The sequence below is a fragment of the Austrofundulus limnaeus genome, unplaced genomic scaffold (genome assembly GCF_001266775.1).
Source record: "Austrofundulus limnaeus strain Quisiro unplaced genomic scaffold, Austrofundulus_limnaeus-1.0 Scaffold263, whole genome shotgun sequence".
NCBI lineage: Eukaryota > Metazoa > Chordata > Actinopteri > Cyprinodontiformes > Rivulidae > Austrofundulus > Austrofundulus limnaeus.
The window spans coordinates 59,549-75,644 of record NW_013952665.1 but is presented as its reverse complement, the minus strand read 5'-3'; the positions used below and the strand labels follow the sequence as shown (position 1 = coordinate 75,644).

The 16,096-nt window shown below is 38.9% G+C and overlaps 1 protein-coding gene across 1 annotated transcript in view; it reads left to right on the top strand.

Annotated features, from left to right (window-relative positions):
* The first annotated feature begins 314 nt into the window (after positions 1 to 314).
* The window catches only part of LOC106526162 (lipopolysaccharide-responsive and beige-like anchor protein), a 53,364-nt gene continuing 37,582 nt past the window's right edge, over positions 315 to 16,096 (top strand). Inside the window, exons 1-8 of the mRNA XM_014020671.1 lie at positions 315 to 338; positions 1,198 to 1,315; positions 1,489 to 1,591; positions 2,204 to 2,319; positions 2,513 to 2,625; positions 8,289 to 8,429; positions 9,344 to 9,463; positions 13,463 to 13,615. Of these exons, the coding sequence (XP_013876125.1) occupies positions 315 to 338; positions 1,198 to 1,315; positions 1,489 to 1,591; positions 2,204 to 2,319; positions 2,513 to 2,625; positions 8,289 to 8,429; positions 9,344 to 9,463; positions 13,463 to 13,615 (888 nt within the window). The remainder of the gene's footprint in view (positions 339 to 1,197; positions 1,316 to 1,488; positions 1,592 to 2,203; positions 2,320 to 2,512; positions 2,626 to 8,288; positions 8,430 to 9,343; positions 9,464 to 13,462; positions 13,616 to 16,096) is intronic.

The following is a 16,096-nucleotide window of genomic DNA, read 5'->3' as shown; positions in this document are numbered from 1 at the left end:
TTTTTCAGTCAATTTCAAAGTTCATAAAACTATTCTTTCACAACAATGAACCAAAGCAATAATATTACTTGCTGTGATACTAAGTGATTTCACAGTACCTTAAAATTACAAAATACTTTGCCATTGAAGATGTAAAAGGCTCCTGTCATGTTGGAACCTGGATAGACATCCTGTGACTGGTTCAGTCATCTGAAGATGGGACACCAGTGTCTGCAGCCTCAGCTAGCTTCTCCAAGCTACTAATCCGTATTTAATTAAACTCCAGAGACTTTGAAGCAAGCCTGCGATGCAGACAGGTCTTACTCCTCTGAGAGATGGCGAGGGAGACGCTGTCCTCGGTTAAGGGTCTCAGCTGGTTTCTTCTGCGGTCCGCTTTGTCTAATGAGCTCTTTAAATTAACACTGGACCTTGCCAGCTCATATTTAAATTTTTTTTGAATAATAACGTTCCTTTAAATCGTCCTCTGACAACCTTAGTTGGCCCCTTTTTACCTTTCGAGCATATCCCTGCGTGCACTCTTGTCAGCAGCCACATTTGAAAGTAAAAGCAGAGGCTGAAACAAAAGCCTAGTTAACAAAGCAGTGCTAAGTAGGTTGGTAGCGAAACCTAAATGCTGGATTAGTAGAAGCACAAATCACAGGGGCAGGGCTAAACATCTGGGTCTGTCAGGCACTGTGACAGGTATCTGAACAAGTCACTCTGACAGCCGACCACAGCCTCCATGGGGACAGATTAAGCCCAATTCATCCAAGCATTTTTAAATGTGGAGCTTGTTACGCAATATTGTCTGACCTCTGTGTCAGTTACCTCCATGGAAATACATAGAATGGTCTTAATCAGATGTTTACCATAAAACAACATCTACCCGGTAACATTGGCACATTAAACTATCATCAAAGTAGATTATCTTTTAGTGGAGTGAACGTTTCCTTCACTCCCTCAAGCTGAAAAGGTCCAATTCACTTGCTAAAGGAATCACTTTTTCATTGCGGCTGATCAATATAAGACATTAATCGTCCTGTACAGGCCGGCGTGCCATCACTGGGTGAAAAATGAACCAACCTTTCCTTTCAGTAGCCCTTCTTTCCTTCCCTGAACTTTAATTGTTTTTTGTTATCTTGTTTAAAAAGAAAAAAAAGTTTTTCACATATTTCAATTTTTAATGAGAGTTATGTGTTTGTTTTTTGGTTCCTTTAGATTTTGGTGTATACAGAAGGCCTTCATGGAAAATGGCTGTTCACAGAGATTCGAGCCTTGTTTTCCAGACGCTATTTGCTGCAGAATACAGCTCTGGAAGTATTCTTGGCAAACAGAAGTGAGTTTGAACATTTTTTTTTTTCTGTAGCTGTTAATTCTTGAAATTTAGTCATGCTATTTTGGGGGAAAAACATTAGAGTATTATGCTGGATCCCCACTCCAAGTGCTGATTGGCTGTGAAGATTATATAAAAAAAGTTACATAACTAAATATTCTTTTTTTTTCTTGCAGCGTCAGTCATGTTCAACTTTCCCGATGCAGCCACAGTGAAGAAGGTGGTTCATAGCCTTCCTCGTGTTGGGTTGGGCACGAACTTTTCCCTTCCTCTCACCAGGTTAGACCTGCAAAGTCTAACTTATTTTTTTTCTGATTTACATTTTCAAATCTTGATTGGGTGTAGTTTATACAGTTCAGCATCTGAAAGAGATAAGATCCTTTAAAAAATGTTGTTTGCTTCACACATTAAAGTTTAGTTCTGTCACAGTGCATCAAATAGTTGCTTTAATCCTGCAATGTCTGCATATGAATCTGTAGACAGGAAAAATAAATACAATAATTGCTATGGAATAATTTCTACACTTTAATTTGCAGTATTGCTTTAACAGCACTATAAAATGTATCTCCTGCACATTTCTATTTTGGAAAAAAAAGGTATTTTTACTTGTATAACTTGAGAAGCTTAATGACTTTAATCTCTTAGTCTGACATTGATTAATTCCATCGTTTTCTTTTGGTCTAATTGGATTTGGGGTCATTTGTTTTTCATGCTCTGGGGACGTGTGCATGTGCGTATGTGTTTGTGTGTTCAACCCAGTTTATTGCGTATTTTTCTCTTGCAAAATTGTAACTTTAATAAAATTTTTTTATTTAATTTTCTTTTAGTCTGTTTTTCTTGTTTGTGCAAACATTTTCACATCTTTTTGATGTTTCATTTTCGTACTTGTAGACGTATTTCTCTGGCCACACCCAAGCAGCTCTTCAAGGCATCCAACATGACTCAGCGCTGGCAGCGTCGAGAGATATCCAACTTTGAGTATCTGATGTTTCTTAACACCATTGCCGGTGAGAACAAAGTCCGACATGTTTTAGAAAAGTTGTGTGAAAACTGCATACTTCTTTGTACTGAGTGAATCGACTGAAAGGGAACTGCCAGCACATGAATGAGAAAATATGCATAACAGTGTTCGTCAGCGCTTATCGTCATCATTATAATGCAGTGCTACTATTTGCTTCTTGATTTTTATCTTCTGTGCAGGCCGCACTTTTAATGATTTAAACCAGTACCCAGTCTTCCCCTGGGTCATCACTAACTATGACTCAGCAGAACTTGACCTCACTCTGCCCAGCAACTTCAGAGATCTGTCTAAGGTAAAACAAAGCATACACATCTTTTAAACTTTTTTCTTTACATACTTAAAAAGAGTCAGGTTGTAAGACACAAACAACATGGTCTCTGTGTGTTTTTTGAGTAACTGAAGTTAAATTGTTTATTATGTGGTTACTTTTAAGTTTACTACAGCTGTTTGTGCACTGTTAGCTGATAACTGTTGGATATCTGGGATATTTTTTTCTTGTTATAGACTCAAAAATGTTAGAATTGTAGAAGATGTAAAGAATTTAGTTACTTTGAAGGTAAAATCTGTATTTTTTATGATAATTTGGTTTGTTTATCTGGCATAACTTCTAAAGTATTATAACAAATTGACTTTATTAAGAAAAAACATTTAGTTTGGATATATTTGCCCTCTTATTTTGACCAAAATATTGAATTTTATATACGTTACACTCATGAGTATTTTCCCTTGCTGCAATGATATAAACAGACATCTGCATAATTAGCTTTTTGTTGGTTGATGACCTTCAGATCATTTGATGTAAAAACAGAATCAAACCCTCATAATAGAAGTCTGCAACTCCCAATTTCAGTTTTACCACAATTTCCTCTCTATGAGTCAGATCTCATAATTGAATTCTTTCAAGTTTGACCTTCCACAAAACACCAGGAAATGAAGTAATACTCCCTGATAGCTCCAGGCATCAAGTTATTGGGTTTAAAACAATGAAGTTTGCCCCTAAATGCTCCCTGGCACATAAATACACACACTCTCCTGCTGCTAAAAGTGCTTAAAACAATGTGCCCGCCATTCCCTTCTCCCCTTTAAAAAATGTAAGAAGACATGCAATTATTTACTGGAATTAACTCCCTCACTTCTACATGCATGCAGAAACAAAAAGGTATAAAATATTCTTCCGAGTTTTCCCTGGTTGGATTGAACATGCCAGCGATGGGAGGACAGAGGATTAGATTTGAACCGAGAAGATTGAACATCTGTCAGACTGCAGAACCCAAAATGACTGAATAAATCAGCCATGGAAACAAAAAAGCATTTGTTAATGGACTGAGGATAAGTTGTGGGGGATGCATTTTAGGGGGTTGGCTTTTCTTAACCCCATCATCTGTACTTCCAGCTATACTAGAATGCAGAAAAGTGAATTTAGTGATTTTTTTTTTTAGTTACGACTCAGACTTGACCAAACCAGTAAAGACAATCTGAAGTTTGTTACAGTGATTAACTAAATAATTTGTATTTCCTACAAAAATACAATGTAATGCTAAAATATCTTTGCAGAAAAAAGAAAAGATGCATAATATTTTGCAATTTCTTGTAAAATAGCCCAAAAAGCTGAAATTAGGAGAGAAGTAGCTGGAAAAGCTGAATCTAGGATGAATCTATAGCACTAAAGGAGGAGAACGAGCACGTTTGCTGAATTAAGCAAGAAATAGCTGAAATATTTATCACAATAAGGCAAATTTACCTTAAAAATGCCTGAAATTAGCTAAAATATAGTTAAAGCATAACTTAAATTCCAGAAGAAGAAAGAAGCTGATGGAAACACAAAAAAGTTAAATTAGCAGAATATTTGAAACTAGCAGAAAGACAGCTGAAAAAGCAGAAGAAAAGAAGTTAATTACAAAGAAGTTAAAAAAAAACAGAACCATAATAAAAGGTAAAAAATTTCAGGAAAAGTTTAATTATTTTGAGTGGGTTTAACGATGTTGAATTTTTTTTTCAATGAAAACAAAAGTGGCTGAAAAGGCTAAATATCTCAAAAAGTATAAATAGCTGAAATTCCAAAAGTCATAACTGGAATCTCTCGAAAGAGCTGAAATGTTTTTATTATGAATTATTGAAATAGCACAAAATTTGCGGAACGAGATGAGTGCCTCAAAGCATTATGGAAGAAAACTCGATCATCCCAGTAAAGTATTCACACAAAAAAGGAAAATAACTGCTGTTGGCTTTAAAAAAATCCCTGCCTGCAGTTTTGCACATATGAAGATTTGTTGAAAGGTGAGTATGATACAATGCACAACTTTAACAGTGCACAAATAACGTATCAAACACAAGTAAAACATCTCTTTCAATTTAGATTTTTTTTCACCCCACACTTTCACACACATGTAGCAGTCAACACCTCGTTCTCCTGTGTCTTGTGTCGTGTATCTTCCTCTACCCACCCTGGAGAGCTGCATATTTTTTTTTTCTGTTTATCTGCCTTGATGTTGCCTAGTAAGCTGAAATGTGACAGTCGTGCTTGCCCACAGACACCCACAAACATGCAGCCGTCCTCTGGTTCCTTAGCTTATTTCAACTTCCTGCTCTTCTCCATTGCTTTACTATCAAGTTTGGACAGCTCAGTCTCTTAACTCAGTGGAGCCTCTCAGCCCCGGGGACTTGGTGACTGAATGGGAGTTTGGGTTAAAGTAGGAGAAATGGAGAGACGATCAACATGCACAAAAAACAGAGGAGGAGGAGGAGGAGGAGAGAGTGTTAAAGAAGAAGGACATCATCATTTGCTGCCTTGTCATTCCTTTCTTCTTCTTCTTCTTTGGAAGCAGAACAGCAGAGGGAGAGAGGCCGATCTTTATTACATCTGTTTTGTTCATGTTGTTGACACGTGTGTGATATCAGTGTATGATTACTGGAGCGTGTCAGACTGCAGTGTCTGGAAAAGGGCAACCAGGGCTGTGCAGCTTCCCGAATCAAACCCCCACCACCATGCAGTTTCTGCACCACCAATCATTTGTGCTTTTTTTTTTTTTTTTGTTTGCAAAATCTTGCTTTGCTTCCTTTAGATTTGTTTAGTGCCCCACTCGCTACCACCATGCTTGTTTTTTATCCTTACTGTTGCAGTTTTCTTTCTATTGCTGCTTCCTCGTCCCTCCTACAGTATGTCACATTGGTGGTTGTCTCTCATAGAAACAGGTCATGTGCGAAGCCTCCAGTGACATTGAGAAGCCAAGCTGCCATGAATGTGTGCACATGCTACACACTGTCATCGTTGCCAGCTCAACAGAGGCCACACAGAATTTATGTCCTCTGCTACCAGAGCTGTTTTGACCCCAGGGACTTTCTTATCATAAACTTTACCCTCAACGTGACATCAAACGCCAACCCCAGAGATAACATTGTAGTCACGATAAGCACTCGTACTGACTGCAAATGTTGTTGCTCCTTTGTTTTGAAATTCCCTTTCCTCTTCGTGTAGCAACATTTTGCTAACTGCCGCACATAGACTCATAAAAAAATGCATTTGATCGCATGGAGGCTGCTGAGGTGCTTCCTTACCGAGGCAAGGAGCTCTTTAAGCAAAGGCACAATCTCATCTTAAAAGAGGGTTCTCCTTTTTGTTGTGTAGCTTTTAACAAAGCTCAACAAACAATTAAATGATTTTTATCTACTATGTAGTCCACATTTACACACAAACAGCTCTAGTGGGGATTTATTGAGCGTTCTCTGTACCTTTTGTGCTATAATCTGCTTCTCACAGCCAGATCGTCTAATAGTGTATTGATCTGGCTATACGTGCCCCATGTGTTCGTCCCCCAGGTCCTCCACACCATTTTCACTCTTTAAATAGGACATTAGACATCAACAATCTGTTCAAAAGGCTTGTGTGATTTATGACTTAAAGCCAAAGAAATGCCTGAATTGTCTGCAAGTTTTTATACTTCATCAGGGTTCACACTTTTGTTTTAAAAGCAATCATATAATCATATAATGAAACAAATCTGTTGACTGTTCTTTTCACGATTGGGTTTTCTTTTGGAGTAAAAACATTTTTGCTTTTTAAAATTGTACATTTTAATTGAAACTTAATCGATAGTAATAAACACAAGGAATTCTGTTTCTTTGACATGTCATGATGCAGACTTCCATAGCAATAAAATTCCAAATTTTAAATTTCTGTGATTTTCAACATTTTTTTTTAGCTAGACGTGTTAAATTTTACAATAGTCACAATTTTGTACAGAAATTTTATTCTAAAAAATGTACATAGATTTATTTGCGTTTTCGTTAACAGTTTAGCGCAGCTGTTTCCTGTGACTTTCCTCTCAGAGAAGCTTTCTCCATCTCCTTTCCTGACCAAGAACTGATTAAAAATGTAACCCGGCATTAATTCTCCGATGTTTACTGCTCCAAAGCGTTGGTACGTTTTCATTCCTTGCCTTTCTCTTTGGTCTAATTAAAACTACAATATTGGCTCATTTGTCTGCACGGTCGTCAAAGCGATATTGTGTGCCACGACATATTAGGCCAATCTGTAGCGAGGCGGCAGCAGGCATTTCATCAGCGCGCCGCTGTGATGTACGGCGCCGTCAGAGCTGCTGTGTTGTAGCTACTGTAAGCCGAGAGCGCGAGCCCAGCAGTAATTTACAGCAGTAAACAGTGTCGGGATCGAGCAAACCAACAGCCACCCCCCCACATCACCCCATGCACTCGCACACAATTCTCCTTCCCTCTGTCACTGTGGCACTTTCAGTCTTTTTTTTATTTTATATGCCTCCTCTCCCTTTTCTTTTTTTAATGAGCCGACTGTTATTAGGGCTATAAATCAGACCAATGGGTGTGATGTATAATTCACCGTGTGTACTCAACCACCCCAGTGGCCCTGAGGAAGCCCACCGTGTATCACTGTCAACAGAGAGCTGCACAGTGTGGCGGCACGGTGCGTTTGCACACACACACACACACACACACACACACACACACACACACACACACACACACCGAGGAGCGCTATTTACAAAACAACCATAGATATCCTCACATGAAATAAAAGCAACCACCACTGCGCTTTGTTAGATTTTTTTTTCCTATTACACAGCTATATGTACACAAACATGCTTCATTACACCCTCACAGAACAGTAACAGTTCCACAGATCAATATCTAAGACCTGCCATGGATGAGCCTTGCTGTGACGGGCACACTGTGATATGAAAGAGATCCAATTGATCCATACCCTGCAAGGCCCTCATCCTAAAAAAAAAGCCATCATTCCATTACCATTGATCTGCTCCAAGTGTGTGTGTGTGTTAGGAAGAGATGATGGGTGGCTGGGGGCTTCAGGGTATGAGGCCCATCCAGCAGACGTCTAATAAAAATTGAGCCAGCCTGAAAGTGATTTCTATAAATGAGTGTTTAAATAATAGCCGAGCATAGGGTTATTGGTTTCTTTAGAGATCAATGGAAAATTAATGCAACTTAAACCCTTTTTCCTACACTATAAATAGGGTCTGTGATCGGTGTATTAGTTACAGATTAATAAAAGCAGAAATTAAAGTCACCCTCGGCTTTGCTATTGCTATTCCTCATAGGCAGTCTTTCATTGGAGGACATTAGTTTTCTCTGACAGACTACAGCTGCAGGGGCTGCGTTTCATAGCCTCTAAAAAGCACTCTGAGGGAAAGGATTGATCTCTGTCTAAAGGGAAACATCATCTAATATTCATTTGAAATTGCGCTATGGTTGCCAGCTTCATTTTCCGTGCAAGCGATGTGTAGCAGCAAGGAGCGGCCCTTAAATTTATCCACATTCAAACTTCAGCTTGTGTTTTCCCTTTGCTTTCACTTTCAGCCTTGTTTTGTGTTTAGCTTTCATCCAAATCAATTGTCAGGTAAAGATGTTTGTTGCATATTTATTTAGAAAAAAAAACATGTTTCCTGTTTAAATTTTGTTTTACAGCCCATTGGTGCGTTGAACCCCAAGAGGGCAGCATTCTTTTCAGACAGATATGAGTCCTGGGAGGACGATCAGGTGCCCAAGTTCCACTATGGCACCCACTACTCCACCTCCAGCTTCACCTTGATGTGGCTGCTTCGCATTGTAAGTCGCAGCATCTGTATTAAACATTGAATTAATGGTTACTCTAATTGTGTGGCTTCATACATACATGTAGTAGCAGATAAAATGATAGAAGAACTAGCCCTAACCTAACCTGGTCCTCAAGCACATTCACACTTTTTTTCAAAACACATTTGCTTTTGAGGCATTCTCTCATATGTTTTTTAAAGAACATTTTGTAATAAAACGGTCCCTTTTAGTACTTTTGTTAAATGGGCACCATCAATCTTTCTATACTGCACTCAAGGGAGAGGGAGGTTACTAAGTTTCTCCAACGTGCAGGTTTTTTTTGTTGTTATTGTCCCAGTAGCTCACTGTCTCAGCTACTCCCAGTAGAGTTTCCTCATTGATCCCCACACATCATTAGCCAGCTTATTTCAAAGCCACTTTACCAGCAGCACTCACTTGTAATGCTTACTCAAAAATCTGACGTTACAATAGAAATTAGATTATGCGTTGAATTTTGTGTTTAGATGTGTATTTTGTCACAAAATATGTGGATGCATAAATACAATTTAAAGTTTTTAAATGAGGCCTTGTGGCTAATTTTAGAGAAGTTCACAAATATTCAGGCTGAACTCACCCAACTGTCTGCAGTATTGGTTTACAGCTGTAGGGCAGCGTATTGTGCCCATGTCAATGGAGGCGATTGCATCAGAAAGACAGATATTGATCTGTCCTAACAGGGTTTTACATGATTAGAAAAACATCAAGAACACCAGTGTATTGACTTCAGCTGGTCACTGGGATTATTATTTCACTTGTTCATTGTTTGACTCCAGTTCTGCTATGTGAAAAGATGATGATTCTGTGCATAGGATGCTTTGTTTATTTGTTATTATTATTATTATTATTATTATTATTATTATTATTATTTTATTTTTATTTTTTTGTAGGAACCTTTTACAACGTTCTTCCTTAACTTCCAAGGAGGAAAGTTTGACCATGCTGACCGCACCTTCTCCTCACTGTCCAGAGCCTGGAGGAACTGCCAGAGAGACACATCTGATGTTAAGGTGCCATCCACAACTAAAGATAAACATACATTACATAATGTACAGTATAAAGAAATACTAAGTGCATATATAGTAATGAGAAATAAATACCCATTCAGCATCTTAACAAAAAACAAAAAAGAGAAAGGTTTCCAAAGAGAAATGTTCAGTCACTACCAATCATTGTCCCAATGCTATGAAAGCTTCCTGGTCTTCTGATCAAAGCGTTAGACTAATCCTCATCTGTCTCAGCCGTCTGTCTCAGATTCAGCCAGCTATAACATGGACTTGAATTCCTGCCCATTGGGCCCCCAAACGGTGCTGAGCTTTTGGATCTACCCCGCAACAGCTCAGGTCATTCTCATGCCGAGGGCCTTCGAACTCCCCCAGTGCACTCTTTTTACTGCTCTCCTAAAACATTTACAGCTACAGTTAGACGCTCGCTGTCAGAGCTGGGTTTTGCTTGCTCTCCTGGCACTGGGTCACTGGATGGAGGAACAGCGGTGGTGTTGGGGGCTTTGACGCCTGATTGCATTTACCACCACCCACACCCCACCCTTCACCCGTGTTCCCTCAGATAAAACATATGGATTGTGTTACTGTGTAGCTGGCCAATGCTTGATTGCGAAAGCCCAACAACAGCTCTCGTTTGCTCTCTCAGTCTAGACCTGTCAACGTGGATCAAACTGTGAGAGCTCAGCTTTAGATCAAAACAAAGAGGAAATCTGGACCACATCAGTTTGTTTCCTCGTTCAGCTGGAATTTTTACTATCTTTTAAATGAAAGCCCGTCGACTTTATCCACTTGGATTCACACATTCTTGTTGTAAGCAATAGAGGAATTAGAGATGAGATGTATCAATTAGGTATGCTAAGTACGCCATTTAGCTTTATTGTAGGGGCCATTGATAGCAAACTTCTGTCCCTGCCAGGGGCCAAAAAGCCCAGTGTTTTCTTATGCCATTGGTAAAGACAGAGTGATAATAGGTTACAACACCCAGATTCTGTGTGTCTCTAGCCTGGGTGACGCTAGAATGACCTCTTATCCCCAATCCTCTGACCTCTAGAATCAGCCCAAAGGCATCAGAGGGGGAAGCAGAAGTGGAGGGGAGTTAGAGTTAGCAACAGTGGAAGTGTAGCCAGAGAGCCCAGGGGCCAGAGCCCCTTCCAGTGACCCATGACAGGACAGGATTGGGGATCAGAGGGGCTGGCCTCTGACCAGGCTGGAGCAAAGGGGCCACCACGCATAATAGCCCTTGCTGGGGCAGCCTTGAATGCTGGGGAGTGAAGTGGCAAGGATTTGTTGAAATGTGCGTGCACGCGCAGTGGCTGCCTAAAGCGATCGCCTGCTCAAATTTACAGCAAGCCACAGTCAGTGAACCCCCGTGAGCCGGAGGCCTCGTTAAAAGGTCGACCTTTAGTTTCAGGTCAAGTTTTGTGAAGAGATTTCAGAAGAGAGGAAGTCCTGCGTAGTTGTAAACCTAAATGTTTTCTTGCTCGTTTGATTGGCTATTTTCACGCTTTTAATGAGGTAAACTAAATTAGGTCCCGTGATTAAGCATTTATGGATATTTACAAATATAATAAAAAGAGAGCAAACTGTCATTTTCTGTCTTTTTAAAAAAATCAGTAATTCTGTGTTCTCTTGTACACTTTCAGGTTGTGAGACAAGTTGGTGGTGGTCTAACATACTGCCAACATGTTTTAGTTTTTAATAAAAAATTATAGAGAATGTTTGTAGTTACAAAACATTTTAGATATTTTCTAAGAAAATTATGCCTCTTAATCTTTTAACCTGTTTTATTCATTTCTGATTTGTATGTTTTATAAAGTGAATGTGACGACATAATGAGTACATTTAGGAGAGAAGTGTACATTTTATGCTTCCCTTTCTTTTCATTTCCGGCGTTCAAATTTGAAATGAAGCATCCAGGATACTGTTCGTCTTTAATTCAGAGAGACATACCAACAATAACACCACCACAGCTTGAAGTTGGCAGACAGCCCTGATTTATCCGCATTTTAAGAAACTCAGACACAATCTTCATGTTTATACTCACTGTGGCAAGTTCTGCTCTAAGACTGACAAATGGCTAAACATATAAGATTACATCTCCTCTCAGAAGTGCCCTTTTCCTCACTATCCTGCAGTTTGGAAATACGTTGTTCGGTTGTTTGTGACAGCTAAATAAATTAACAAAGTTAGACAATGTGGCTAACTTTTCTTCCTGCTTGTTGTGGGAAAAACAAAAATCAGTGGAAATATCTCAACAGTGAGAACATCTGTGCACACACCTTTTTTTAAAACTTCTTATGTAGTATAAGGAGACACATGAGTTATCCAGAGATGTGATTTTCACAAAATATTTCAGTTCTAAAAACTGTGCTGTCCAGTCAGTGCAGGACACATAAACCTCAGTTCAGGCTAGCGCTGCACAATATTGGAAAAAAAAAAGCTGACATCCAGTTTTTTTATTTAATCCTGCAATGTTTACTGCAGTATGAAAAAATACAGGAATTTTAAATAGTTGACTTGAATAATACTTTAAGTTATGCTGCCATCTCATTGACAGTGAATCTGCAGCTATTCCTGTAATTTTGTGTTGTTTGCTTTTATTGTGTTGGTTTCCTTCTATCACGCATAAACGTGAATGGCATTTTTCCAATAAACAAACCCAACGCGTAGCCTCTGTGTCGAGCTAAGTTTCCATCACATTTTAATACTAGCATTCATGCTAAACCCCATTTTACCTCTTTGTCTCCTCATTTTCATCAAGACTCTCGTCGTCCTCCTCCACAGTTCGATAATTCACCGACAACAGTTCTCTCTAAACTCTGCCATAATTGTCCCAGAAGTTTCACAACAGAATGACTTTTTTTGGTTGTTTTTTTTTTTTTTACACAAAGCCACCTGCAGCTACTTCTGCCAGAGGAAGCAGCTTGTCAAAATAAAAGCCGTAACGCACAACTGTTTAATGCAACGTCTTTGATTTAATTTGCCTCCTACATCACAGGACATGCATTGTACATCTACATTTCTTTGATGATCCTTAAATGATAAAGCGTGCAACTGTAGTTTAGGGTTTTTTTTTATTTATAATTTTTTTGCCAAACTTTAGAACAAAGAGTTCTCAGTTTTACTGACAAATTATTACATCCAATTTGGGGCCCCAACCTGGAAACAAACTAAACTAGAAACAGAATCTGGATGCGTTTTAAACAGATTTAGGTTGCTTCAACAAATACAATTTTTATTATTTTGATTTATTCATATAAAATTTAGCCATGAAAAAGGACAATAATAGTTCAGCCTGTTTCTGTCTTTGTGCAATTATGTGTGTGTTGCCGAAATGTCTCATGAACCAATTGATGAGCATTAATAATGTACAGTGTCTCACAAAAGTGAGTATGCTCTATACATTTTTATAAATATTTAGTTAAAACTTTTCATGGGACAACACTGAAGATATGCCACTTTGACACAATGTGAAGTAGTCTGCGTACAGCTCAAATAACAGTGCTAATTTGTTGTCCCCTCAAAATAACTCAACACATAGCCATTATTGTGTAAACATCTGGCAACAAAAGTGAGGGGTGTACTCACGTTTTTCAGATACTGTATGCAGCTAGTTTTGAAATTAATCTTATGATTAATCCAGTGAACTGCCACAACTAGTCAACATTAACCAACATAACTATGGCTTTAACTCAGTCAAATTTACAGATATCTGACTACAATTGAATGGGATATTAGCTGAATTGCTCTCAACATATTCTTTGAGCTTGAAAACTTGTGATTTCTCACAAGATTGTGCTGTTATTTTTAAGATTTGATCAAATGAGCTAAAACTTAATCTTTTCTAAACATAAGATGATCTTTGTTTAGATATGAAAAGCTACAAATAATATGCATTCCTTGAAAGATTGAATAAGGCAGGCTCTCGGTAGCTTTTTGTTTGTTCTGTTGGAAACCTTGCATTTTGTAATCTCACTTCTGTATGTCTCTGCTGTCTCATCTCAGGAGCTAATTCCAGAGTTCTTCTATCTGCCCGAGATGTTCGTTAATGCCAACAGTTACAACCTGGGAGTGATGGAAGATGGCACCGTAGTGTCGGATGTGGAACTTCCACCTTGGGCCAAAAACCCGGAGGAGTTTGTGCGGATTAATCGACAGGTAACACTCACACCCTGTCTCATAAAGCAGTCATACAAAGCGTGAGCAGTCACAGCTCAGGCTGAAGTCACGTTTCTGCAGGTTTAGCTTAAAGCGCTAATTGAAAAAGGCAGTATAGTTTTCTGATTGTATCAGTCCTTCCTGTTACCTGACACTCCCACTCCTCTAACAGGCTTCAACTTTCAGAGCTTGATATAGATGAGCAGCTTCTATTGGTTAAAGATGCCTGTTATTTTAGTCTTTCTTTGCAATCATTAGTTTTCTAATGGCAGGTTGGCTCTAAGGGTAAACTTGTGTTTTCAAATGTCAGATTTTCACTTCAGTTATGTTTATTTTTTTTGGGTAGCAGCATTTGTTTAGTGTGTGCCCACAGCAGTAATGGGTGCTGATGAGGCTGGGTGTGCTCTGTGACCTGTGCAGTCTTCTGTGGGTTTGTTAACCAGCCTCCTGATATGACCAGGCCTCTGTCATTAATCACACATTCTGCCTCTCTCTGTCTGGCTGTCAGTACCTTCTTGGCCAGTGTGGATGTGTCATGGGGAAGCTTGTTGTGTTGGAGGCATGCTGTTTTATGAACTGAGCACGTCTGTTATTTGTGGTGAGGAGAAACTGGCCTCACACTGTGGCTAAGTTGCAGTGTTGTTTGTAAACAATTAGTTTGATAGTTGTAAAGAAAATTCCATACAATATTTGTTTACTTATATCCTAATACTGTATGAAATGTTTGTGTTTTTGTATCGTAGTCTATTTGAAACAGTTCTGTTTGCAGCTACTGTGGGATGCAGTTTATGCACTTTATACTTTAACTTCAGATCATCTAAACTTAGACATGTTTGGTATCCACAGAAATGTCAGAAACTTGGCTAAAAGCTCATAAAAACATTTCTACACCCACCAAACTGTTAAAACCGCAAGCAGTTCAATCAGAAAGTAAACAAACTTTACGCAGTGGCACCAATGCAAATTTATGCATATATTGGAGCAAATATGTAATAAAATTATGATCATTTTTTAGACTTCTTTTTCTAGAAATGCAAGTCAAAGCAAATACCAAAATGTTAATTGTTTTGAATGTTTTATTTTTTTACATTATTTTGTGTAATTTGCATAATTTCACATTGCTTTATATGAATAGGGTGAAAACTGAATGTCTGTAATGTTTAAAAACCATTCAGAAACAACTGATTCAGAAAGTCTGCAGTGGCTCTATTTACCTGAATACGTGGAACTCTGAGGCTGCTCGTTTTGTTTGTTTTGCCAAACTGAGATATTGATCCGACGTGCAGCCGAGCTCATCAGACAGGTGTAGTTGATCAGAAACAGAAGCTCCAAAGAACAATGGGATCATTCTGTGAGGATCAGGTTCCCAATTGCATAGAAGCACAATATGAGGTTTAGTAAGCTTTCTTTATCAATTCCCTCAACTGAATTCATATTATAGTAAACAAAACTCACATTATTCATAAGACCAAGAATGACCCACACATTATTTTTTTGAGAACTTACCTATATTGCTTGCCCTGCCTAACTTTACGTTTACCTTTTGATGAGATCCAGTCAGAGTAGTCCAGATTCTACACAAACTTGGCCGAGGACGAATGTAGGGAGGGATGTGTGGGTGGACAGGTCTCTGGTCATGACAGATAGCTGACATTAGAGGGTGTCAGCTGGCAACTGTGGTGCTGTTGGGAGAGAGATGAGCGCGACGGAGAGAGGAGAGGAAGAGTGAAGGAGTTAATGGGCTGTTTGGCTCTCTTTAGCAATTCTGCTGCTAATGGCCTCACAACATGAGGGTAGACGGTGGGACAGAGCGCGCAAACACACGCGAGTGCAGGCTCGCTAACGAACACACACACGCCTGCTGTCTCCACTCTGGTTATGAGCCTTAAATGATTAAGAGCTAATTAGGGCTCAATCTGGAGAGGCCATTAAAATCCTCTCACAGTAAAGGATTGTGCTGCTGTGTGAAACTGCAGCGTGTTTTTGTTGTTGTGAGGAGAGTTGCATAGCTGGTTGTAAAACTGAAAATCTTGGGGAAGATAAACAGTACAACAAACTGTAACCTGGTTGATTCTGTTCTGCTGGTAAAAAGATCATAGTTCATCAGTAATGTTTATCAAGAAATGTTTTGCATGGAAACAGATTTAATATTAAAGGCCGAGCATTCCTTAAAGGAACGCATATCATCCAATTTTTGTGCCAGAATTTTAACAGACTATCTTATATCAAAAAAATATGTAAATGTGTCCATTTTGGTTCCACCTTAAAGGGGCAACATCATGTAAAATCTACTTTTTTGAGTTTTATATCACATTATAATGTTATACTCTCATAAAAAAACATGCCCAAAGCCTTGCTTTGACTCATTCATGCGTATTTGAGAAATCCTGCAGCGTTTTTAGGAAGCCATCCTGAGGAGCAAAACGACAGGTGGGGACTAGAAACGCCTTTTGGGACCAGAAACGCCCCTGGGACGTGTCT